Raw genomic sequence first — 25,177 nt, 5'->3', positions numbered from 1 at the left:
CAGGAAACCTATCTTGCCTCAGAGAAAATCCCCAAAGGATAGATAGCCCCCCACAAATATTGACTGTGAGAGGAGAGGGAAATAACATACGCAGATATGAAATCAGATTTTAGCATAGGAGGTCATACTAGCTAAAAAGAAAGAATAGAACAGAGTACTATGCGGTCAGTATAAAAACACTAGAAAAATATCCACCGCAGAAAATACGGATCACCACATCTGACTAAAGACATGGGGGGGTATATCTGCATCTCCAGAGAAATAGCTAGGCTGCAAAAAATCCTTCTCAGACCAGGCTGGACAAGACAAAAACATGAAAATGCACAGAACTATAAGGTCCACTGCAGGTGGACAGCAAAAACAAAGCCAGGACTTATCTTTGTAGACAAACACAGCAAACTGGAGAGACCAGCAAGGAAGTTAATCCTTCAAGAACAATGGACAACTGGCACTGACTAAAGGATCCAGCAAAGCTATATACCCCAGTCAGTTTTGCAATTAGTAGATACACCTGTCCACTCCTGCAGTCCAGGCACAAGTGCATTACCCTCTACAACCACCAGAGGGAGCCCAAAAGCTGAATTCACAACAGTACCCCCCCTTGAGGAGGGGTCACCGAACCCTCACCAGAGCCCCCAGGCCGATCAGGATGAGCCCAATGAAAGGCACGAACCAAATCAATGGCATGGACATCAGAGGCAGAAACCCAAGAATTATCCTCCTGGCCATAACCCTTCCACTTGACAAGGTACTGAAGCTTTCGCCTCGAAAAACGGGAATCCAAAATCTTCTCAACAACATATTCCAACTCCCCATCGACCAATACAGGGGCCGGAAGATCAACAGAGAGAACAACGGGCTCCACATATTTCCGCAACAAAGATCTATGGAAGACATTATGAATAGCAAAAGAGGCCGGAAGCGCCAGGCGAAAGGACACCGGATTAATAATCTCAGAAATCCTATAAGGACCAATAAATCGAGGCTTAAACTTAGGGGAAGAAACCTTCATAGGAACATGACGGGAAGATAACCAAACCAGATCACCAACCCGAAGCCGGGAACCAACACACCGACGACGGTTAGCAAAACGCTGAGCCTCCTCCTGAGACAGCACCAAATTGTCCACCACATGAGCCCAAATCTGCTGCAACCTGTCGACCACAGAATCCACACCAGGAAGGTCAGAAGGCTCAACCTGCCAAGAAGAAAAACGAGGATGAAAACAAAAATTACAAAAAAAAAGGCGAAACCAAAGTAGCCGAACTAGCCCGATTATTAAGGGCAAACTCGGCCAATGGCAAAAAAGCCACCCAATCATCCTGATCAGCAGACACAAAGCATCTCAAATAGGTCTCCAAGGTCTGATTAGTTCGCTCAGTCTGGCCATTTGTCTGAGGATGAAATGCAGAGGAAAAAGACAAATCAATGCCCAGCTTGGCACAAAAGGCCCGCCAAAACCTAGAAACAAACTGGGAACCTCTGTCGGACACAATATTCTCCGGAATACCATGCAAACGTACCACATGCTGAAAAAACAACGGAACCAAATCAGAAGAAGAAGGCAATTTAGGCAAAGGCACCAAATGAACCATCTTAGAAAATCGGTCACAGACAACCCAGATAACCGACATTCTTTGGGAAACAGGAAGATCGGAAATAAAATCCATAGAAATATGCGTCCAAGGTCTCTCAGGGACCGGCAATGGCAAAAGCAACCCACTAGCGCGGGAACAGCAAGGCTTAGCCCGCGCACAAATCCCACAGGACTGCACAAAAGAACGCACATCCCGTGACAAAGAAGGCCACCAAAAGGACCTACCAACCAAATCTCTGGTACCAAAAATCCCAGGATGGCCAGCCAACACAGAACAATGAACCTCAGAAATCACTTTACTAGTCCATCTATCAGGAACAAACAGTTTCCCCACAGGACAGCAGTCAGGCTTATCAGCCTGAAATTCCTGAAGAACCCGTCGCAAATGAGGGGAGATGGCAGAAGGAATCACCCCTTCCTTCAAAATGCCGACCGGCTCAAGAACCCCAGGGGAATCAGGAAAAAAACTCCTAGAGAGGGCATCCGCCTTAACATTCTTAGTACCAGGAATGTACGAGACCACAAAATCAAAACGGGAGAAAAACAGTGACCATCGAGCCTGTCTAGGATTCAGCCATTTGCAGGCTCGAGGTAAATCAGATTCTTATGATCGGTCAGGACCACAATACGGTGCTTGGCCGCCGCAAGCCAATGTCGCCACTCCTCAAATGCCCACTTCATAGCCAACAACTCCCGATTGCCGACATCATAATTGCGTTCCACAGGCGAAAACTTCCGAGAAAAGAAGGCACACGGTTTCATCAAGGAACCATCAGAATTCCTCTGAGACAAAACGGCCCCTGCCCCAATCTCAGACGCGTCAACCTCAACCTGAAATGGAAGAGAAACATCTGGCTGACGCAACACAGGGGCAGAAGTAAATCGGCGTTTAAGCTCCTGAAAGGCAGAAACAGCCGCGGAGGACCAATTCGTCACATCAGCGCCTTTCTTGGTCAAATCGGTTAGAGGTTTAACCACACTGGAGAAGTTGGCAATGAAACGACGATAAAAATTAGCAAAGCCCAAGAATTTCTGAAGGCTCTTCACAGATGTGGGCTGAATCCAATCATGAATGGCCTGAACCTTAACCGGATCCATTTCTATAGATGAGGGAGAAAAAATGAAACCCAAAAAAGAAACCTTCTGCACTCCAAAGAGGCACTTTGACCCCTTCACAAACAAAGCATTATTACGGAAGATCTGAAATACCATCCTGACCTGTTTCACATGAGACTCCCAATCATTGGAAAAAATCAAAATATCATCCAAATATACAACCATGAATTTATCAAGATAACTCCGAAAGATATCATGCATGAAGGATTGGAACACAGATGGGGCATTAGAGAGTCCGAATGGCATCACAAGGTATTCAAAATGGCCTTCGGGCGTATTAAATGCAGTTTTCCATTCGTCACCCTGCTTGATATGAATAAGATTATATGCCCCTCGAAGGTCAATCTTAGTAAACCAGCTAGACCCCTTAATCCTAGCAAACAAATCAGTAAGCAAACGCAAGGGGTATTGAAATTTGACCGTGATCTTATTCAAGAGGTGATAATCAATACAGGGTCTCAAGGAGCCATCCTTCTTGGCAACAAAAAAGAACCCCGCTCCCAACGGTGAAGAAGATGGCCGAATATGCTCTTTCTCCAAAGACTCCTTAATATAGCTCCGCATGGCGGTATGTTCAGGCACAGACAGGTTGAAAAGTCGGCCCTTAGGGAACTTACAACATGGAATCAAATCAATAGCACAATCACAGTCCCTATGCGGTGGAAGGGAACTGGATTTGGGCTCATCGAATACATCCTGGAAGTCAGACAAAAACTCAGGAACTTCAGAAGAGGGGGAAGAGGAGATTGACATCAAAGGAACCTGATCATGAACCCCCTGACAACCCCAACTAGTCACAGACATGGATTTCCAATCTAACACCGGATTATGTAGCTGCAACCATGGAAAACTCAGCACAATATCATCATGCAAATTATGCAACACCAGAAAACGACAATCTTCCTGATGGGCTGGCGCCATGCGCATGGTCAGCTGTGTCCAAAACTGAGGTTTATTTTTAGCCAACGATGTAGCATCAATGCCCCTCAAAGGAATAGGGTTCTGCAAAGGCTGCAAGGGAAAACCACAACGTCTGGCAAATTCTAAGTCCATTAAGTTCAGAGCGGCGCCTGAATCCACAAATGCCATGACAGAAAATGATGATAATGAGCAGATCAAGGTCACAGATAAGAGAAATTTAGGTTGTATAGTACTGATGGCAACAGAACTAGCAATTCTCTTAGTACGCTTAGGGCAATCAGAAATAACATGAGCAGAATCGCCGCAGTAAAAACACAACCTATTCTGACGCCTGAATGTTTGACGTTCAGCTCTAGACAAAATCCTATCACACTGCATAGGCTCAGGGCTCCGCTCAGAGGACAACGCCACAGTGTGCACAACTCTGCGCTCGCACAAGCGCTGATCAATCTGAATGGCCAGAGACATAGAATCACTCAGACCAGCAGGCGTGGGGAACCCCACCATAACATCATTAACGGATTCAGAAAGACCCTTTCTGAAAATTGCCGCCAAGGCATCCTCATTCCATTTAGTCAGTACAGACCATTTTCTAAATTTCTGGCAATACAATTCTGCCGCTTCTTGACCTTGACACAGGGCTAACAAGATTTTCTCAGCCTGATCCACAGAATTAGGCTCATCATACAACAACCCCAATGCCTGAAAGAACGAATTAACATTAAGCAAAGCAGGATTGCCAGATTCCAGGGAAAATGCCCAATCCTGTGTGTCACCACGCAGCAGAGATATGATGATTTTAACCTGCTGAATAGGATCACCAGAAGACCGGGGTCTCAATGCAAAAAACAGTTTACAGTTGTTTTTGAAACTCAAAAATTTGGATCTGTCACCAAAGAATAAATCAGGAGTGGGAATCTTAGGTTCTAAGGCAGGAGTCTGAACAATGAAATCTGAAATACCCTGTACCCTAGCAGCAAGCTGATCCACCCGAGAAACTAACTCCTGAACATTCATGTTAATACTAGACTCCGTAGCCACCCAAAGGTAAAGAGGGAGGAACAGACCAAACAGGCTAAGGAAAAAGAAATGGCTCAAAATCTTTCCACCCTTCTTCTGAGATGCAATTAACTCATTGTTGGCCAGTTGTACTGTTATGATCTGGTGGCCTTGGAGCAGCATGAGACGTACTCTGGAGAAGGTGGTCCCTGTACTGACCGCAAACCCTGAACCTCGCAGCGCAACTAGAAGTAGCCGTGGGGGGTACCTAACACTCCCTAGACCCCTCGGCACAGCCTAAGATCTAACTACCCCTAAAGACAGAAACAGGAAACCTATCTTGCCTCAGAGAAAATCCCCAAAAGATAGATAGCCCCCCACAAATATTGACTGTGAGAGGAGAGGGAAATAACATACACAGATATGAAATCAGATTTTAGCATAGGAGGCCATACTAGCTAAAAAGAAAGACTAGAACAGAGTACTATGCGGTCAGTATAAAAACACTAGAAAAATATCCACCGCAGAAAATACGGATCACCACATCTGACTAAAGACATGGGGGGTATATCTGCATCTCCAGAGAAATAGCTAGGCTGCAAAAAATCCTTCTCAGACCAAGCTGGACAAGACAAAAACATGAAAATGCACAGAACTGTAAGGTCCACTGCAGGTGGACAGCAAAAACAAAGCCAGGACTTATCTTTGTAGAAAAACACAGCAAACTGGAGAGACCAGCAAGGAAGTCTTGGAACAAGAACAATGGACAACTGGCACTGACTAAAGGATCCAGCAAAGCTATATACCCCAGTCAGTTTTGCAATTAGTAGATACACCTGTCCACTCCTGCAGTCCAGGCACAACTGCATTACCCTCTACAACCACCGGAGGGAGCCCAAAAGCTGAATTCACAACACCACTGTACCTTAGGGCTGGACCTGCTCAGGAAGGGACTTAGCTAAGTGGCTACCTGGTGTTCAGTGGTGCCTCTAGTGATGAGGTCAGGCTTGTGCAGCAGGTAGCCGCTAGGTACCACTCCAGTGCAGAAACTTGTGCTGCAGCTGCCGATCCCAAGGGTCAGGCAGGCATGCTGAGACATAACCAAGACAAAACCGGGGAGACAAAACTAAGAACATGGACTTGCCAGAACTGATAAACCAAAATGTAATTTTTATTAAAAAAAATTGGAAATTTCAGTGTAATTCATGAAAGAAGCAAGATGTGCCAAAAAATTGGGACTCCTAGAGTACTAAGTGCAAAGCCTGCCAAAAATCACAAGCAGGACCATCCATTCACCCTTCAGGGCACCAACTGTAGTGCCTCATTCAAATATTGTGAACAAAGTGTAGTTGCTATACTCCTACAGTCATAAAAGCTCTGCATACAGTGCAAAACCTGACAAAAATTACAAGCATGGCCATGCATACACCCTTGAAGGCACCAACTGTATTGCCTCATTCAAATATTGTGAACAAAGTGCAGTTATGGTTCTCCTACACTCATACAAGCTCTGAACATAGTGCAAAGCCTGCCAAAAATTACAAGCAAGGTCATCCATACATCCTTGAAGGCACCAACTGAAGTGCCTCATTCAAATATTAAAAAAGCATAGTTGTGGGCCTCCTACATTCATAAAGGCTCTGCACACAGTGCAAAGCCAGAAAAAAATATAAACAGGGTCATCCATAGACCCTTGAAGGCAACAACTGGAGAGCCTCATACAAATATTGTAGATTAAAAACACTTTATGTGCTACTGTCTTCTGGTGGTGTTGAAAAGTTAGGGCTAAAACAGGCTTTTTTCATTTTCATCAGTGATCGTGTCTGCATTTTCTGTTGATAGATGAAATTGTCTGGCTGTTATGACCTCCCTGGCGGCACTAAAAATCAGCTAAAAAAAGATACTAGCAGCAGGGCAGCACAACACCTTCAAGGCATAGAGGGATAGCTCATGACAGGTGTCCAGCTTTGAGACACAATAGTTGAAGGTTGCAGAAGAATTAGTGAGTACGCTGGTTTGGTTGGCCAGGTATTGCTCGACCATCTTTAAAAACCTTTCCCTCCTTGTCAAACATACCATGTTATCAGGGCCTGGACACTGGGAATGTATCATTAAATTGTGCCAGGCCTTTGACAGTGCACACCTGCCTTTCCTGTACCTAGTGTGTGTCTCCCTCATCTCTCCTCCTTGTTTGGGCAAGGAAACTTGCCCCCTGTCACTATCGGTGTCTGATAGGAATTTTCTCAACATATTTTTCACAATGGCATTCTGGTATAGCAACATTTTAGTAGACCTCTCGACCTCAGAATGGAGAGATGCAAAGTTCTTCTTGTGTCTATCTGGATGAAAAACCAGTACTCTTTTTTTGGCCAAGATGAATAAAACATGATGTTCATGGGAAAGGCAGTGGTACATAAATTCAGCCAAATGTGCCAAGCTCTCTACAGCCAACACTTTACTGTCTCCACCCTGATCCATGATAATGACTTTACTTTTTATATGGTGGTTCAGCAAAAGTATCCCCACTAGAGGACTCTGATTCCTGAAACTGTGCACACAGGCCTGGACATCTACTGCAATCACAACTGTCCCTGACCTGTGCAATGGCATCAGCCTATCACAGCAATGCCTGTACCAAGATGGATACAGCATTACAGTGACTAGCAGGCAATCCCCACATGTTTATTGGCTGCATAACAGGCGCCAAACATGCGGGGCAGAGATTTAAGCTTTAAATTCGCACACCAGCCAATAAGATTACTGAAAGCTCTTCTCTAGGAACAAGAAGTAGGAGTCTAACTTAGCCCAGTGGCCAGTGTGAAACAATTTCTATTTTTTTTTATACAGATTGTGATATGAAGATAAATTTAAAAAATGTTTAAAAATGCAAAAAAAAAAACCCCCACAAAAACCCGATTAACATTATAGGTCATTTCTTGTTGATGCATTGACACCTTCAGGACCTTGGAATTATTTTCCTTTTTCAGTTTTCTTACTCCTCTTCTTCCCAGAGCCATAACTTTTTATTATTTTTCAGTCAATATGGCAATGTGAGGGATTGTTTTTTGTGAGACAAGTTGTGCTTAGAGTTGAGCGACCTTGACCTTTTTAGAGTCGAGCCGGGTTTCGCGAAACCCGACTATCTCAAAAGTCGGGTCGAGTGAAATCGGCCGATTATGACGTAAAGTCGGGATCGACCGAAACACGAAACCCAATGCAAGTCAATGGGGCAGCATAGTCGGCAGTGAGTGGGGGCCAGGAAAACACCTAGAGTGCCCATTTTAATGTCAAAACCATCCATTCTTCTTAATGAAGCTTGTCAAGCGTAATTTACCTTATAATAATTGGAAGGCATTTGAAATTGGGGGTCATTTGGCTAAAGTTGTGGTGGGTAGGGCTGGTTCAAGTAATTAGTGAGCCCAGGAAATCTGGACCACGTCACGGCAGTGGAGCAGGGAGAGGTAAGTATTTCAACTTTGCAAGTGCTGTGAACCTGAGCAAGCAGGGGGGGCCCACTCGTTGGCATTGGCACTGGCACAGGGCCCCTCAAAGTACAGCGGTGTGTTTGCACGGCGGGGGCGCCTCCCACCGGCAGCAACACTTTTGCGTACTATGAGAGGCCCTGTGCCAGTGACGTCGCCAACTAGTATTCCTCCCCTCACCTGATGAAGGAACCTGCACTTTCATCTGCACCTTCCTCTTTGTCCCCGTGTAAGGTGGTATGGTATGCGGGAAGAGCAACCTGACTTTCAGCAGGGTCACAATGTTGTTGTGTAGCGTGCACGGGGAATGTTGCGTTATGGGTCAATGTACCAGCAGACTCATCTATCACTGGCTGGGCAATGGGCAGGATGAGGAGGAAACACAGATATAGGCCCAAAGAATAAAGTTGGCTAAATGCAGTTCAAAATTGGTAACACAGGAATAACCAGGGGGCATTGCCGTGGAGGACAACTGGAATGAGAGGCTGACACAGAGAGTAGGCCCAAATCAGTAAGTAGTCGAAATGCAGTTCAAAATTGGCAACCGTAGTAAACAGGTGGCACAGCTTTGTTCAGTGGAGGAGAACAGCAAGGAGTGGCAGACACCGATAGTAGGCCCCAACCCAACTAGTAGGCCAAATGCAGTCTAACATTAACAACTACTTAACGAGCGCCTGAAAACGGAATTTCAGGACAGGAAACCAGGAGAACAGCAAGGAGCGGCAGACACTGTTAGTAGGCCCCAAACCAACTAGTACGCCAAATGCAGTTGTTCCATTTAACCACAATTTAACGAGAGCCTGAAGATAGAAGCTCAGGAAAGGCAACCTGGAGAACACCTTGGAGTGGAACACACCATCTCTCTCCACCCCATATCCATTTTGTAGGCCTAATGCAGTGTAGTTTTCTACAACTACTAAACGAGAGTTGGAAGACCGAAGCAATGGCAAGGAAACCTGGGGAACACCTTGGAGTGTAACACACCATCTCTCTCCACCCGATACCCAATTTGTAGGCCTAATGCAGTGTAGTTTTCTACAACTACTAAACGAGAGTCGGAAGACCGAAGCAATGGCAAGGAAACCTGGGGAACACCTTGGAGTGTAACACACCATCTCTCTCCACCCGATACCCATTTTGTAGGCCTAATGCAGTGTAGTTTTCTACAACTACTAAACGAGAGTCGGAAGACCGAAGCAATGGCAAGGAAACCTGGGGAACACCTTGGAGTGTAACACACCATCTCTCTCCACCCGATACCCAATTTGTAGGCCTAATGCAGTGTAGTTTTCTACAACTACTAAACGAGAGTCGGAAGACCGAAGCAATGGCAAGGAAACCTGGGGAACACCTTGGAGTGTAACACACCATCTCTCTCCACCCGATACCCATTTTGTAGGCCTAATGCAGTGTAGTTTTCTACAACTACTAAACGAGAGTCGGAAGACCGAAGCAATGGCAAGGAAACCTGGGGAACACCTTGGAGTGTAACACACCATCTCTCTCCACCCCATACCCAATTTGTAGGCCTAATGCAGCCTACTTTCCGACAACTACTAAACGAGAGCATGAAGATCGAAGCTCAGGAAAGGCAACCTGGGGAACACCTTGGAGTGTAACACACCCTCTCTCTACACCACGGAAGGGCTGATTCTTAGGAAGGAAGGCTGTCGGAAAGAAGCAGGGCGCGTCCGAGGGTGATTATATTCTTATTAGGTATATACTCACCCTCGGACGCGCCCTGCTTCTTTATTTGTAATGAATGTTTATTTGCAATGTGGTTTTGACTTACTTTATTTTTTTGGTAAATAATGATTTTATTATTTTCATTGTTTTGCATCTTCTTGGCAATAATATAAAGAAGACGCGACAGGACAACACTCGGTGGATGCCATATCTGTGTTTTAAATTGAAAAAAACTTTCAGTTAACTACTTGCAGGAGAAAGTTATTGTAGCTGGTGGCCATTTTTAGTACTGTACCAGATTTTTGTTGTATGTGTTTGTTTTTAATGTTAAAATGTCTGCATTTGATATCTCTCCAGTATTTTCTTTTTTATAAGCAAAATACTTATTCTTATATTTTCTGATGTTGGTTCAAGGGGTACACGGGCAGCAGTAGACAGGTCAGTGGAGGCCTAGTGGAAGGAGGGACCGCAGACAGGCTTTGAAGGCCTAACATAATAAATTGGGCTGGCTGTAGACAATTTAAAATTGGTTCCAGGGGAACACGGGCAGCAGTGGCCTGGTCAGTGTAGTAGTAGTGGAAAGAACGGGCCGCAGACAGGCTTCGAAGGCCTAACATAACAAAAATTGGGATGTAGGCAATTTACAATTGGTTCCAGGGGAACACGGACAGCAGTAGACAGGTCAGTGGAGGCCTAGTGGAAGGAGGGACCGCAGACAGGCTTCGAAGCCCTAACATAATAGATTGGGCTGGCTGTAGGCAATTTAAAATTGGTTCCAGGGGAACCCGGGCAGCAGTAGACAGGTCAGTGGAGGCCTAGTGGAAGGAGGGACCGCAGACAGGCTTCGAAGCCCTAACATAATAAATTGGGCTGGCTGTAGGCAATTTAAAATTGGTTCCAGGGGAACACGGGCGGCAGTAGACAGGTCAGTGGAGGCCTAGTGGAAGGAGGGACCGCAGACAGGCTTCGAAGCCCTAACATAATAAATTGGGCTGGCTGTAGGCAATTTAAAATTGGTTCCAGGGGAACCTGGGCAGCAGTAGACAGGTCAGTGGAGGCCTAGTGGAAGGAGGGACCGCAGACAGGCTTCGAAGGCCTAACATAACAAAAATTGGGCTGTAGGCAATTTAAAATTGGTTCCAGGGGAATACGGGCGGCAGTAGACAGGTCAGTGGAGGCCTAGTGGAAGGAGGGACCGCAGACAGGCTTCGAAGCCCTAACATAATAAATTGGGCTGGCTGTAGGCAATTTAAAATTGGTTCCAGGGGAACACGGGCAGCAGTAGACAGGTCAGTGGAGGCCTAGTGGAAGGAGGGACCGCAGACAGGCTTTGAAGGCCTAACATAATAAATTGGGCTGGCTGTAGACAATTTAAAATTGGTTCCAGGGGAACACGGGCAGCAGTGGCCTGGTCAGTGTAGTAGTAGTGGAAAGAATGGGCCGCAGACAGGCTTCGAAGGCCTAACATAACAAAAATTGGGATGTAGGCAATTTACAATTGGTTCCAGGGGAACACGGACAGCAGTAGACAGGTCAGTGGAGGCCTAGTGGAAGGAGGGACCGCAGACAGGCTTCGAAGCCCTAACATAATAAATTGGGCTGGCTGTAGGCAATTTAAAATTGGTTCCAGGGGAACCCGGGCAGCAGTAGACAGGTCAGTGGAGGCCTAGTGGAAGGAGGGACCGCAGACAGGCTTCGAAGCCCTAACATAATAAATTGGGCTGGCTGTAGGCAATTTAAAATTGGTTCCAGGGGAACACGGGCGGCAGTAGACAGGTCAGTGGAGGCCTAGTGGAAGGAGGGACCGCAGACAGGCTTCGAAGCCCTAACATAATAAATTGGGCTGGCTGTAGGCAATTTAAAATTGGTTCCAGGGGAACCTGGGCAGCAGTAGACAGGTCAGTGGAGGCCTAGTGGAAGGAGGGACCGCAGACAGGCTTCGAAGGCCTAACATAACAAAAATTGGGCTGTAGGCAATTTAAAATTGGTTCCAGGGGAATACGGGCGGCAGTAGACAGGTCAGTGGAGGCCTAGTGGAAGGAGGGACCGCAGACAGGCTTCGAAGCCCTAACATAATAAATTGGGCTGACTGTAGGCAATTAAAAATTGGTTCCAGGGGAACCCGGGCAGCAGTAGACAGGTCAGTGGAGGCCTAGTGGAAGGAGGGACCGCAGACAGGCTTCGAAGCCCTAACATAATAAATTGGGCTGGCTGTAGGCAATTTAAAATTGGTTCCAGGGGAACACGGGCAGCAGTAGACAGGTCAGTGGAGGCCTAGTGGAAGGAGGGACCGCAGACAGGCTTTGAAGGCCTAACATAATAAATTGGGCTGGCTGTAGACAATTTAAAATTGGTTCCAGGGGAACACGGGCAGCAGTGGCCTGGTCAGTGTAGTAGTAGTGGAAAGAACGGGCCGCAGACAAGCTTCGAAGGCCTAACATAACAAAAATTGGGATGTAGGCAATTTACAATTGGTTCCAGGGGAACACGGACAGCAGTAGACAGGTCAGTGGAGGCCTAGTGGAAGGAGGGACCGCAGACAGGCTTCGAAGCCCTAACATAATAAATTGGGCTGGCTGTAGGCAATTTAAAATTGGTTCCAGGGGAACCCGGGCAGCAGTAGACAGGTCACTGGAGGCCTAGTGGAAGGAGGGACCGCAGACAGGCTTCGAAGCCCTAACATAATAAATTGGGCTGGCTGTAGGCAATTTAAAATTGGTTCCAGGGGAACACGGGCGGCAGTAGACAGGTCAGTGGAGGCCTAGTGGAAGGAGGGACCGCAGACAGGCTTCGAAGTCCTAACATAATAAATTGGGCTGGCTGTAGGCAATTTAAAATTTGTTCCAGGGGAACCCGGGCAGCAGTAGACAGGTCAGTGGAGGCCTAGTGGAAGGAGGGACCGCAGACAGGCTTCGAAGCCCTAACATAATAAATTGGGCTGGCTGTAGGCAATTTAAAATTGGTTCCAGGGGAACCCGGGCAGCAGTAGACAGGTCAGTGGAGGCCTAGTGGAAGGAGGGACCGCAGACAGGCTTCGAAGCCCTAACATAATAAATTGGGCTGGCTGTAGGCAGTTTAAAATTGGTTCCAGGGGAACACGGGCGGCAGTAGCCAGGTCAGTGTAGTAGTTGTGGAAAGAACGGGCCGCAGACAGGCTTCGAAGGCCTAACATAACAAAAATTGGGCTGTAGGCAATTTAAAATTGGTTCCAGGGGAACACGGGCGGCAGTAGACAGGTCAGTGGAGGCCTAGTGGAAGGAGGGACCGCAGACAGGCTTCGAAGCCCTAACATAATAAATTGGGCTGGCTGTAGGCAATTTAAAATTGGTTCCAGGGGAACCCGGGCAGCAGTAGACAGGTCAGTGGAGGCCTAGTGGAAGGAGGGACCGCAGACAGGCTTCAAAGCCCTAACATAATAAATTGGGCTGGCTGTAGGCAATTTAAAATTGGTTCCAGGGGAACACGGGCGGCAGTAGACAGGTCAGTGGAGGCCTAGTGGAAGGAGGGACCGCAGACAGGCTTCGAAGCCCTAACATAATAAATTGGGCTGGCTGTAGGCAATTTAAAATTGGTTCCAGGGGAACACGGGCGGCAGTAGACAGGTCAGTGGAGGCCTAGTGGAAGGAGGGACCGCAGACAGGCTTCGAAGCCCTAACATAATAAATTGGGCTGGCTGTAGGCAATTTAAAATTGGTTCCAGGGGAACCCGGGCAGCAGTAGACAGGTCAGTGGAGTCCTAGTGGAAGGAGGGACCGCAGACAGGCTTCGAAGCCCTAACATAATAAATTGGGCTGGCTGTAGGCAATTTAAAATTGGTTCCAGGGGAACCCGGGCAGCAGTAGACAGGTCAGTGGAGGCCTAGTGGAAGGAGGGACCGCAGACAGGCTTCGAAGCCCTAACATAATAAATTGGGCTGGCTGTAGGCAATTTAAAATTGGTTCCAGGGGAACCCGGGCAGCAGTAGACAGGTTAGTGGAGGCCTAGTGGAAGGAGGGACCGCAGACAGGCTTCGAAGCCCTAACATAATAAATTGGGCTGGCTGTAGGCAATTTAAAATTGGTTCCAGGGGAACACGGGCGGCAGTAGACAGGTCAGTGGAGGCCTAGTGGAAGGAGGGACCGCAGACAGGCTTCGAAGCCCTAACATAATAAATTGGGCTGGCTGTAGGCAATTTAAATTTGGTTCCAGAGGAACACGGGCGGCAGTAGACAGGTCAGTGGAGGCCTAGTGGAAGGAGTGACCGCAGACAGGCTTCGAAGGCCTAACATAAGAAAAATGTCAATACAATATTATTGACAGTGCCAGGCATTGAAGGATGTCAGCGCATAGACTAAACATTGGTGGAGCTGTGAGAGAAAATTTTGCAAGTGGTAGAGCACTGTTTGACCTGGGGGGGGGACTGTCTTGTGGCCGGTGGTACAGGCCCAGGGCCCCTCATATTACAATGGTGTGTCTGACGTTGGGTGCGCACCACCACCGCCAGACACTTTATTGTACTATGAGGGACCTATTGGCAGTGCCGTCGACCAAAAGCGGGCACACCCACCTCTTCAGACAAACAGTACTCTCACGGGTGCTGGCGCCAAGTGGCGATACCACGGCCCCGTGTGGGGACTTTGGCCATTTAGGGAGGTGTTAACATGTCGGATGCTGGACAATCAGGTGCTGCAAATTACGAGATTGGAAAAGTCGTTCAGAATAGTCAACAGGCAAGACCTTTACATAGGAAAGCTAGGTGTCAGCCGGGCAAGGTGGGGCAAAAGATTTCGAAATCCAGTTGTGGTTCATTTTAATGAAGGTTAGATCATCTACATTTTGGGTAGCCAGACGAGTCCTTTTTTCTGTTAGTATTGAACCTGCAGCACTGAATACTCTTTCTGATAGGACACTAGCTGCCGGGCAAGCAAGCTCCTGCAATGCATATTCTGCCAATTCTGGCCAGGTGTCTAATTTTGATGCCCAGTAATCAAATGGGAATGACGGTTGAGGGAGAACGTCGATAAGGGATGAAAAATAGTTAGTAACCATACTGGACAAATGTTGTCTCCTGTCACTTTGAATTGATGCTGCAGTACCTGTCCTGTCTGCGGTCATAGCAAAATCACTCCACAACCTGGTCAGAAAACCCCTCTGGCCAACGCCACTTCTGATTTCTGCCCCTCTAACTCCTCTGGTCTGCTGGCCCCTGCAGCTCGTGTGAGAACGATCACGGGCGCTGTGTGCAGGGAATGCCAGAAGCAAACGGTCAACAAGAGTTGATTGTTTGGTTGCTAATATTAGTTCCAAGTTCTCATGTGGCATTATATTTTGCAATTTGCCTTTATAGCGAGGATCAAGGAGGCAGGCCAACCAGTAATCGTCATCGTTCATCATTTTAGTTATGCGTGTGTCCCTTTTGAGGATACGTAAGGCATAATCCGCCATGTGGGCCAAAGTTCCAGTTCTCAAATCTGCGGTTGTGCTTGGTTGAGGGGCAGTTTCAGGCAAATCCATGTCACTTGTGTCCCTCCAAAAACCAGAACCCGGCCTTGCCGCGCCACCAATTTCCACTGGCCCCGGAAAAGCTTCCTCATTAAAAATATAATCATCCCGATCATCCTCCTCGTCCTCCTCCTCCTGTTCGCCCGCTACCTCGTCCTGTACACTGCCCTGGCCAGACAATGGCTGACTGTCATCAAGGCTTTCCTCTTCCTCAGCTGCAGACGCCTGATCCTTTATGTGCGTCAAACTTTGCATCAGCAGACGCATTAGGGGGATGCTCATGCTTATTATGGCGTTGTCTGCACTAACCAGCCGTCTGCATTCCTCAAAACACTGAAGGACTTGACACATGTCTTGAATCTTCGACCACTGCACACCTGACAACTCCATGTCTGCCATCCTACTGCCTGCCCGTGTATGTGTATCCTCCCACAAAAACATAACAGCCCGCCTCTGTTCACTCAGTCTCTGAAGCATGTGCAGTGTTGAGTTCCACCTTGTTGCAACGTCTATGATTAGGCGATGCTGGGGAAGGTTCAAAGAACGCTGATAGGTCTGCATACGGCTGGAGTGTACGGGCGAACGGCGGATATGTGAGCAAAGTCCACGCACTTTGAGGAGCAGGTCGGATAACCCCGGATAACTTTTCAGGAAGCACTGCACCACCAGGTTTAAGGTGTGAGCCAGGCAAGGAATGTGTTTCAGTTGGGAAAGGGAGATGGCAGCCATGAAATTCCTTCCGTTATCACTCACTACCTTGCCTGCCTCAAGATGTACAGTGCCCAGCCACGACTGCGTTTCTTTCTGCAAGAACTCGGACAGAACTTCAGCGGTGTGTCTGTTGTCGCCCAAACACTTCATAGCCAATACAGCCTGCTGACGTTTGCCAGTAGCTGCCCCATAATGGGAGACCTGGTGTGCAACAGTGGCAGCTGCGGATGGAGTGGTTGTGCGACTGCGGTCTGTGGACGAGGTCTCGCTTCTGCAGGAGGACGAGGAGGAGGAGGAGGGGGTGCGAATGGCTACAGCCAACTGTTTCCTAGACCGTGGGCTAGGCAGAACTGTCCCAAACTTGCTGTCCCCTGTGGACCCTGCATCCACCACATTTACCCAGTGTGCCGTGATGGACACGTAACGTCCCTGGCCATGCCTACTGGTCCATGCATCTGTTGTCAGGTGCACTTTTGTGCTCACAGATTGCCTGAGTGCATGGACGATGCGCTCTTTAACATGCTGGTGGAGGGCTGGGATGGCTTTTCTGGAAAAAAAGTGTCGACTGGGTAGCTCGTAGCGTGGTACAGCGTAGTCCATCAGGGCTTTGAATGCTTCACTTTCAACTAATCGGTAGGGCATCATCTCTAACGAGATTAGTCTAGCTATGTGGGCGTTCAAACCATGTGTACGCGGATGCGAGGCTAAGTACTTCCTTTTTCTAACCATAGTCTCATGTAGGGTGAGCTGGACTGGAGAGCTGGAGATCGTGGAACTAGCGGGGGTGCCGGTGGACATGGCAGACTGAGAGACGGTGGGAGATGGTATTGTTGCCGCCGGTGCCCTAGATGCAGTGTTTCCTACTACGAAACTGGTGATTCCCTGACCTTGACTGCTTTGGCCTGGCAAAGAAACCTGCACAGATACTGCAGGTGGTGCAGAAAATGTTGGCCCTACACTGCCGGAAGGGATGTTGCGTTGATGACTAGCTTCATTGGCCGAGGGTGCTACAACCTTAAGGGACGTTTGGTAGTTAGTCCAAGCTTGCAAATGCATGGTGGTTAAATGTCTATGCATGCAACTTGTATTGAGACTTTTCAGATTCTGCCCTCTGCTTAAGGTAGTTGAACATTTTTGACAGATGACTTTGCGCTGATCAATTGGATGTTGTTTAAAAAAATGCCAGACTGCACTCTTTCTAGCATCGGATACCTTTTCAGGCATTGCAGACTGAGCTTTAACCGGATGGCCACGCTGTCCTCCAACAGGTTTTGACTTTGCCACGCGTTTTGGGCAAGATATGGGCCCGGCAGATGGAACCTGTTGCGATGTTGATGCCTGCTGCGGCCCCTCCTCCTCCGCTTCAGAACTGCTGCCGCCTGCACCCTGTTCCCCCAATGGCTGCCAATCGGGGTCAAGAACTGGGTCATCTATTACCTCTTCTTGTAGCTCGTGTGCAACTTCATCTGTGTCACCGTCTCGGTCGGTGGTATAGCGTTCGTGATGGGGCAACATAGTCTCATCAGGGTCTGATTCTTGATCAGCACCCTGCGAGGGCAATGTTGTGGTCTGAGTCAAGGGACCAGCATAGTAGTCTGGCTGTGGCTGTGCATCAGTGCACTCCATGTCAGATTCAACTTGTAATGGGCATGGACTGTTAACTGCTTCACTTTCTAAGCCAGGGACGGTATGTGTAAAGAGCTCCATGGAGTAACCCGTTGTGTCGCCTGCTGCATTCTTCTCTGTTGTTGTTTTTGCTGAAGAGGACAAGGAAGCGACTTGTCCCTGACCGTGAACATCCACTAACGACGCGCTGCTTTTACTTTTACCAGTTTCACGAGAGGAGGCAAAAGAGCTAGAGGCTGAGTCAGCAAGATAAGCCAAAACTTGCTCTTGCTGCTCCGGCTTTAAAAGCGGTTTTCCTACTCCCAGAAAAGGGAGCGTTCGAGGCCTTGTGTAGCCAGACGACGAACCTGGCTCCACAGCTCCAGACTTAGGTGCAATATTTTTTTTCCCACGACCACCTGATGCTCCACCACTACCACTACCCTCATTACCAGCTGACAATGAACGCCCCCGGCCACGACCTCTTCCACCAGACTTCCTCATTGTTTTAAAAACGTTACCAAACTAACGGTATTTGTTGCAGTCACACAACTTACACGGTGAGCTATAACTTCAGTATGATTTAGCTACCCCTTTACAGGTGGGTGAGACCGCAAGGAAAATCAGGCACAATGTTACACACTCTGTTGTTGGTGGCAACAAATGAGAGAGATGCCACACACGCAGGACTGTCACTGAAGCGCAAATGTAAATATTAATCTCCCACTGATTTTTTTTTTTTTTTTTAACAGGGAGACTTTAGAAAAAAAAAAATAATAAAAAAAAATGATTTTTTAAGGAAGAATTTATAAACCAAATAAAATGAAATGATTGTTTCGGGGAGAATTTAGAAAACAAATAAAAAAAAAATAGGCTTTCTATGGCCCACTGAGTGAGAGAGGACGCACACAGGAGTCAGGAGTGGCACACAAGCCCAGAGGCCAATATTTATCTCCCACTGATTGATTTAGTGATTTTTTCAGGTAGATTTTGGAACCCAAATCAAGCAAAAAAATTAATAGGCTTTCTATGGCCCACAATTGGAGAGAGAGAGATGGCACACCCAGGAGTCAAGACTGGCACACAAGCAGAAAGGGCAATATTAATCTCCCACTGATTTGATTTTTTTTTTTTTTTTAGGGAGACTTTAGAAAAAAAAATACAAAAAAAATGATTTTTTCAGGAATAATTTAGAAACCAAATAAAATAAAATGATTTTTTCAGGGAGAATTTAGAAAACAAATAAAACAAAAAATAGGCTTTCTAGGGCCCACTGAGTGAGAGATGACACACACAGGAGTCAGGAGTGGCACACAAGCCCAGAGGCCAATATTTATCTCCCACTGATTGATTTAGTGATTTTTTCAGGTAGATTTTGGAACCCAAATCAAGCAAAAAAATAAATAGGCTTTCTATGGCCCACAATTGGAGAGAGAGAGAGAGATGGCACACCCAGGAGTCAAGACTGGCACACAAGCAGAAAGGGCAATATTAATCTCCCACTGATTTGATTTTTTTTTTTTTTTTTCAGGGAGACTTTAGAAAAAAAAAATACAAAAAAAATGATTTTTTCAGGAATAATTTAGAAACCAAATAAAATAAAATGATTTTTTCAGGGAGAATTTAGAAAACAAATAAAACAAAAAATAGGCTTTCTAGGGCCCACTGAGTGAGAGATGACGCACACAGGAGTCAGGAGTGGCACACAAGCCCAGAGGCCAATATTTATCTCCCACTGATTGATTTATTGATTTTTTCAGGTAGAATTTAGAACCCAAATCAACCCAAAAAATAAATAGGCTTTCTATGGCCCACTATTTGTGAGAGAGATGGCACGCTCAGGACTGGCACACAAGCCCAGAGGCCAATATTAATCTCCCACTTTTTTTTTTTTTCAAGGGAAAATTTATAAACCCAATAAAAAAAATAATAAATAGGCTTTCTATGGCCCACTATCTGAGAGAGAGAGATGGCACGCTTAGGACTGGCACACAAGCCCAAAGGCCAATATTAATCTCCCACTGATTGATTTATTGATTTTTTCAGGTAGAATTTAGAACCCAAATCAACCCAAAAAATAAATAGGCTTTCTATGGCCCACTATTTGTGAGAGAGATGGCACGCTCAGGACTGGCACACAAGCCCAGAGGCCAATATTAATCTCCCACTTTTTTTTTTTTTTCCAGGGAAAATTTATAAACCCAATAAAAAAAATAATAAATAGGCTTTCTATGGCCCACTATCTGAGAGAGAGAGATGGCAAGCTTAGGACTGGCACACAAGCCCAAAGGCCAATATTAATCTCCCACTGATTGATTTATTGATTTTTTCAGGTAGAATTTAGAACCCAAATAAAGCAAAAAAATTAATAGGCTTTCTATGGCCCACTGAGTGAGAGATGGCACACACAGGAGTCAGGAGTGGCACACAAGCCCTGAGGCCAATATTTTTCTCCCACTGATTGATGTTGTGATTTTTTCAGGTAGATTTTGGAACCCAAATCAAGCAAAAAAATAAATAGGCTTTCTATGGCCCACTGAGTGAGAGATGACACAGACAGGGATGGCACTCTAGCAGAAATGCCAATCTTAATCTCCCACAAAAAAAAAAAAAAAAAAAAAAACAGGGAGTGTCCTTCAATTACTATCTCCCTGCAGTAATCTCAGCCAGGTATGGCAGGCAGCAATAAGGAGTGGACTGATGCACAAATTAAATAAAAAGTGTGGACAAACAAACAAGATAGCTGTGCAGAAAGGAAGGAACAAGAGGATTTGTGCTTTGAAAAAAGCAGTTGGTTTGCACAGCGGCGTACACACAGCAATGCAGCTATCAGGGAGCCTTCTAGGGCAGCCCAATGAGCTACAGCGCTGAGGGGAAAAAAAAAAAATGTAGCTTCCACTGTCCCTGCACACCGAAGGTGGTGTTGGGCAGTGGAAATCGCTACAGCACAAGCGGTTTGGTGGTTAATGGACCCTGCCTAATGCTATCCCTGCTTCTGACGAAGCGGCAGCAACCTCTCCCTAAGCTCAGATCAGCAGCAGTAAGATGGCGGTCGGCGGGAACGCCCCTTTATAGCCCCTGTGACGCCGCAGACAGCAAGCCAATCACTGCAATGCCCTTCTCTAAGATGGTGGGGACCAGGACCTATGTCATCACGCTGCCCACACTCTGCGTTTACCTTCATTGGCTGAGAAATGGCGCTTTTCGCGTCATTGAAACGCGACTTTGGCGCGAAAGTCGCGTACCGCATGGCCGACCCCGCACAGGGGTCGGATCGGGTTTCAGGAAACCCGACTTTGCCAAAAGTCGGCGACTTTTGAAAATGAACGACCCGTTTCGCTCAACCCTAGTTGTGCTTTTGAATGTTTTCATTGATTTTACCATATAGTGTACTGGAAACTGGGAGACAAATTCCAAGTGTGATAAAATAGCAAAAAAAAGTGCAGTGCAGTCCTTGTAGATTGTAAGCTTGCGAGCAGAGACCTCACCCCTAATGTCACTGATTGTCTTAACTTGTATTGAATTTACTGTCTGTACATGTCCCCGCTTAATTGTAAAGTGCTCCGGAATATGTTGGTGCTATATAAATAAAAATTATTATTATTTTAATGCAAAAAGTGACCTGCCATTATGATTCTGAAAGTCATGATGAATACGCAAATGCCAAACATGCATAGGTTCTTTTTTATTTAGCTGGTGGAAAAAAATCCAAAATTTGTATGTTCCGAGACCCGTAGCGTCTCCATTTTTCTAGATCTAGGACTGGTGATAACTTATTTTTTGCGCACTGAGATGATGTTTGTATTGATACCATTTTGGGGTAGACAAGATATTTTGATCACCTGTTATTGCATTTTATTGCAATGTTGCAGGTACAAAAAACATAATTCTGGCTTTTTGATTTTTTTTCTCATTATTCCATTTACCGATCGGATTAATTATTTTTATATTTTGATAGATTGGGCGTTTCAGAACACAGCGATACCAAATATATGTATTTTTTACTGCTTTATTTATTTGTAATTGGGCAAAAGGGAGGTGATTTGAATTTTTTATATTTTTTTAAATATTTGTTTATTTTTTTTACACTTTTTACTGGCTTCAATAGTCCCTTTAGAAGATTTGATACTGCTATCATCTGATCGCTTGTGTTAAACATCAGCCTTGCTATGTGTAGCAGAAATTATCATCTCCTATGAATGCCGGCCTCGGGCCGGCATCCCTAGGAGATTTGCAATGGCGGGCGCGGGGATCTTCTGCAGAACCCATCGGCGCACACGGTCATGTGACAAGGAGCGCCGATGACGTGGCATGACAACTCGGGGTCTGCAAGAGACCCCGAGGTTGTCATTACCGATCTGCCATGAGCACCTCCCCGTGGCCAGCGCTCATAGCAGATGATCAATTCTTCTACACGTAGCAGGGTTGAAGCTCTGCTACGTGTAGCACAGGCAATCGGATGATTGCAGCTTCAAGTCTCCTAAGGAGTCTATTGAAGCAAGTAAAATGTAAAAAAAATGTTTTTAGAAATATTTACCCCTATACTCCCCAAGACTGATGGCGTCTTCATGAATATGCCAAATTTTGGGCTATGTGCACACGATGCGGATTTGCTGCGGATTTTTCCGCGCTGAAATGCTGCAGATCTGCACTGTGATGTACAGTACAATGTTATTCAATGGGGAAAAAAATGTGCAGATGGTGCGGAAAAATCAGTGCGGAATTGCTGCGGATTTCAAAGAAGTGCATGTCTCTTCTTTTGTGCGGATCTGCAGCGTTTCTGCAACCCTCCATGTTAAAAATCCGCAGTGGCAAAAACTGTAGAAAATCTGCACAAAATCCGCATCAATTCCGCATAAAAACCGCACAAAATCCACATAAAAACAGCAGCAAATCCGCGGCTGTGGATTCTGCCAGGAGATGCGGATTTTGTGCAGAAAATTCGGCACCTCTTTTCCTACGTGTGCACACAGCCTAACAATTCTTCCCAGTGACACTATGTGGCAATAGCGTTTTAACAGATCCCACTGATTCTGAGACTGTTTTTTTCATGACATATTGTAATTTATAATATTGGTTTAAAAAAATTCATATGACTTGCATTTATTTGTGAAAAAAATAAAAATTTGTCAATGCTGAAAATTGGGCAATGTTCAACATTTTTATTTTTATGCCCTTAAATCAGAGAGTTACATCACACAAAATAGTTAAATAATATTTTCCACTTTTCATAAACATAATTTTTTATTGTGAGGCAAAGTTGATCAGTGATTTCTCATTTTTCCAACAAAATTTACAGAACAATTTTTTTTTAGGTACCTCATCACGTTTGAAGTAACTTTAAGGGGCCAAATTGACAAAAAAATACACAAAAGCAACATCATTCTAAAAACTGCACCCCTCAAGGAGCTCAAAACCACATTCAAAAAGTTTATTAACCCTCTAGGTGCTTCACAGGAATTTTCAGAATCTGGAAGGAAAAAATGAACCTTTAACTTTTTGTCACAAAAATTTGCAAGAGTAGCAGGAAAAAAATGGACCATAAAATTAGTTGTGCAGTGTCTCCTGAGCATGCCAATACCCCATATGTAAGGTGAAAACAACTCTTTTGGCACATGGCAGAGCTCGGAATGGAAGAAGCTCCATTTGACTTTTTGAATGTAAAATTTGCTGAAATAATTAGTGGACACCATGTTTTTTTTTTTTTGCATTATTTGAAGTCTGCAAGCAATGCATTTTTTGTTATTTTGACCATTTCTCATTTTCAGAAAATAAATACAAAATTTATTTGCTTGGAACTTCGGAGACGTCAGAAGTTTATAGAATAAAAGTTCAATTTACATTTTACTCAAACATATACCTATAAAGAGAAACATCAGACACACTGAAAACTTTGCAGTGGTCTCTTAATTTTTGCCAGAGCTGTATATAATCTTTATTAATTTATAAATGTGCAATACAATCTGTTTAAAACCTGGAAAAAGACAATATGGGCACTTGATGTAGCAGGTATTTAAGTCTCACATACGCTGGCCGTTCCGTGGGCTATGATGATACTAACTGGGAAAATAATCCTAACACAATGTGCGTTTCGCGATCACTTCTTCATCTTGGGTGTTTTAGGGAAGTCTACATTGTCTATTGTCTTTTTGGACATATGTAAATAATAACCATATGTTTTTTATCGACAGATTGCTTTTGACTGCCCAGGTGTTACCAAACCAGAAACAAATGATTTCACTGTGCTCAAATCGGGAATTCAGCTTCAACCTAGTGGTAATTACTCTGTGAAGGTACGAGTACAGTTACATCAGACAAATACGAACCTCTGCCTCCAGGGGCCCTGGAGCGAATGGAGCAATGTACAGACTTTTCACACCATCTCAGGTATTTTCATAACTGCACTATTCTTAAGATAATATTCTTTACTAGCAACTACAACTAAGTTACCCTTAATATAGGCACATTATATGGTATCCTATGCACTGTATAACAGTATGCAGAAAAGCAAAAATACATCGTTATGTCTTATAATGGTGGGAGGATAGGGCTGTCCTGTGACCAGGGATGGACTGGGTCTAAAATTCAGCCTTCACAGTTCGCTGTATGTTACCAGTTCAGATCAGGAGTAACGATCCGGCAAAAAAGTGCAAAGTCAGAATACCCGCCATCTTGAGACCAGTGACATCACTTGCGTGGATGGCACTGGTCTCTGCACACTAGGTATTCAAACACCGTGCTCCGTTGTTGGCATGCTACTGCTTATCTGAGCTGGAAACAGAATGGGCACTGTCATTGTGCACATCGCACAGAGCACAGTACACAGGGACTAAACCAGCTCCTGAAACTAGCAACACTGATTAAAATTTTATTGTGATACTAGATTAGCCAGAAAAAGCTATGTAAATACTTTTAGGCCTAAAAAACCTAAAATATTCCAAGAGTGACACCTTTATTGGCTAATCAGAACATTTATATTTGTAAGCTTCCAAAGCACAGAGGATCCTTTATCAGGCAAGTTAAATGTCTGATGAAGGAGAATATTTTCTCTGAAAGCTTGCAAATATATTTTTTCTGTTTACCCCATAAGGGTATAACTCTTAGAATAATTTTTGGGCATAAATGGTATTTACATTGGTTAGGTCATTAGAAAAATGTGGGAATTTGCTCAAAAAATTGTTTTGCTTTCTTATGTAATATATCAATTTATGCATGTTTTTTGTATGAGTTTTTGCCTAATTTTCAGTTTTTTTTTCTCTAGAACTAAATACTGTGATGCTTAGTATTCTGGTTCTACTTATAGTGATTGCTCTTGTGATCTTGGCAGTATGTGGATGCAAAATTTTAGTAAGGTGAGTTTACATCATGTCATTTTAATAACTGATTTATCTACTTCAAAAGGATCAGGCACACGATCGATTTTCTCAGACGAGAGCTATTCTTGATTTTCATGGATAGCACTTGTTCCTTTGATGATCTTTTGGCCATGCCGATGTCCAATCTTTTTCAAATGGAAACAAGTCCTATTTTGATGTGAGTGGATGATCAAAGTCATCAATGCAAGTGTATGGGTCTGTTA

At 45.2% G+C, this 25,177-nt stretch overlaps 1 protein-coding gene across 4 annotated transcripts in view; it reads left to right on the top strand.

Moving 5' to 3' along the window:
- Positions 1-25,177, top strand: part of LOC138677145 (uncharacterized) — a 163,702-nt gene that overhangs the window by 114,932 nt on the left and 23,593 nt on the right. For all 4 annotated transcript variants that reach the window (XM_069767048.1, XM_069767051.1, XM_069767049.1 and 1 more), the window contains 2 exons: positions 23,790-23,985; positions 24,860-24,950. In XM_069767048.1, coding sequence (XP_069623149.1) covers positions 23,790-23,985; positions 24,860-24,950 — 287 coding nt within the window. The remainder of the gene's footprint in view (positions 1-23,789; positions 23,986-24,859; positions 24,951-25,177) is intronic.

This window comes from Ranitomeya imitator, chromosome 4 (genome assembly GCF_032444005.1).
Source record: "Ranitomeya imitator isolate aRanImi1 chromosome 4, aRanImi1.pri, whole genome shotgun sequence".
Classification (NCBI taxonomy): Eukaryota; Metazoa; Chordata; class Amphibia; order Anura; family Dendrobatidae; genus Ranitomeya; species Ranitomeya imitator.
The sequence above is the reverse complement of the archived record's forward strand: the minus strand, read 5'-3'. Positions and strand labels throughout refer to the sequence as shown.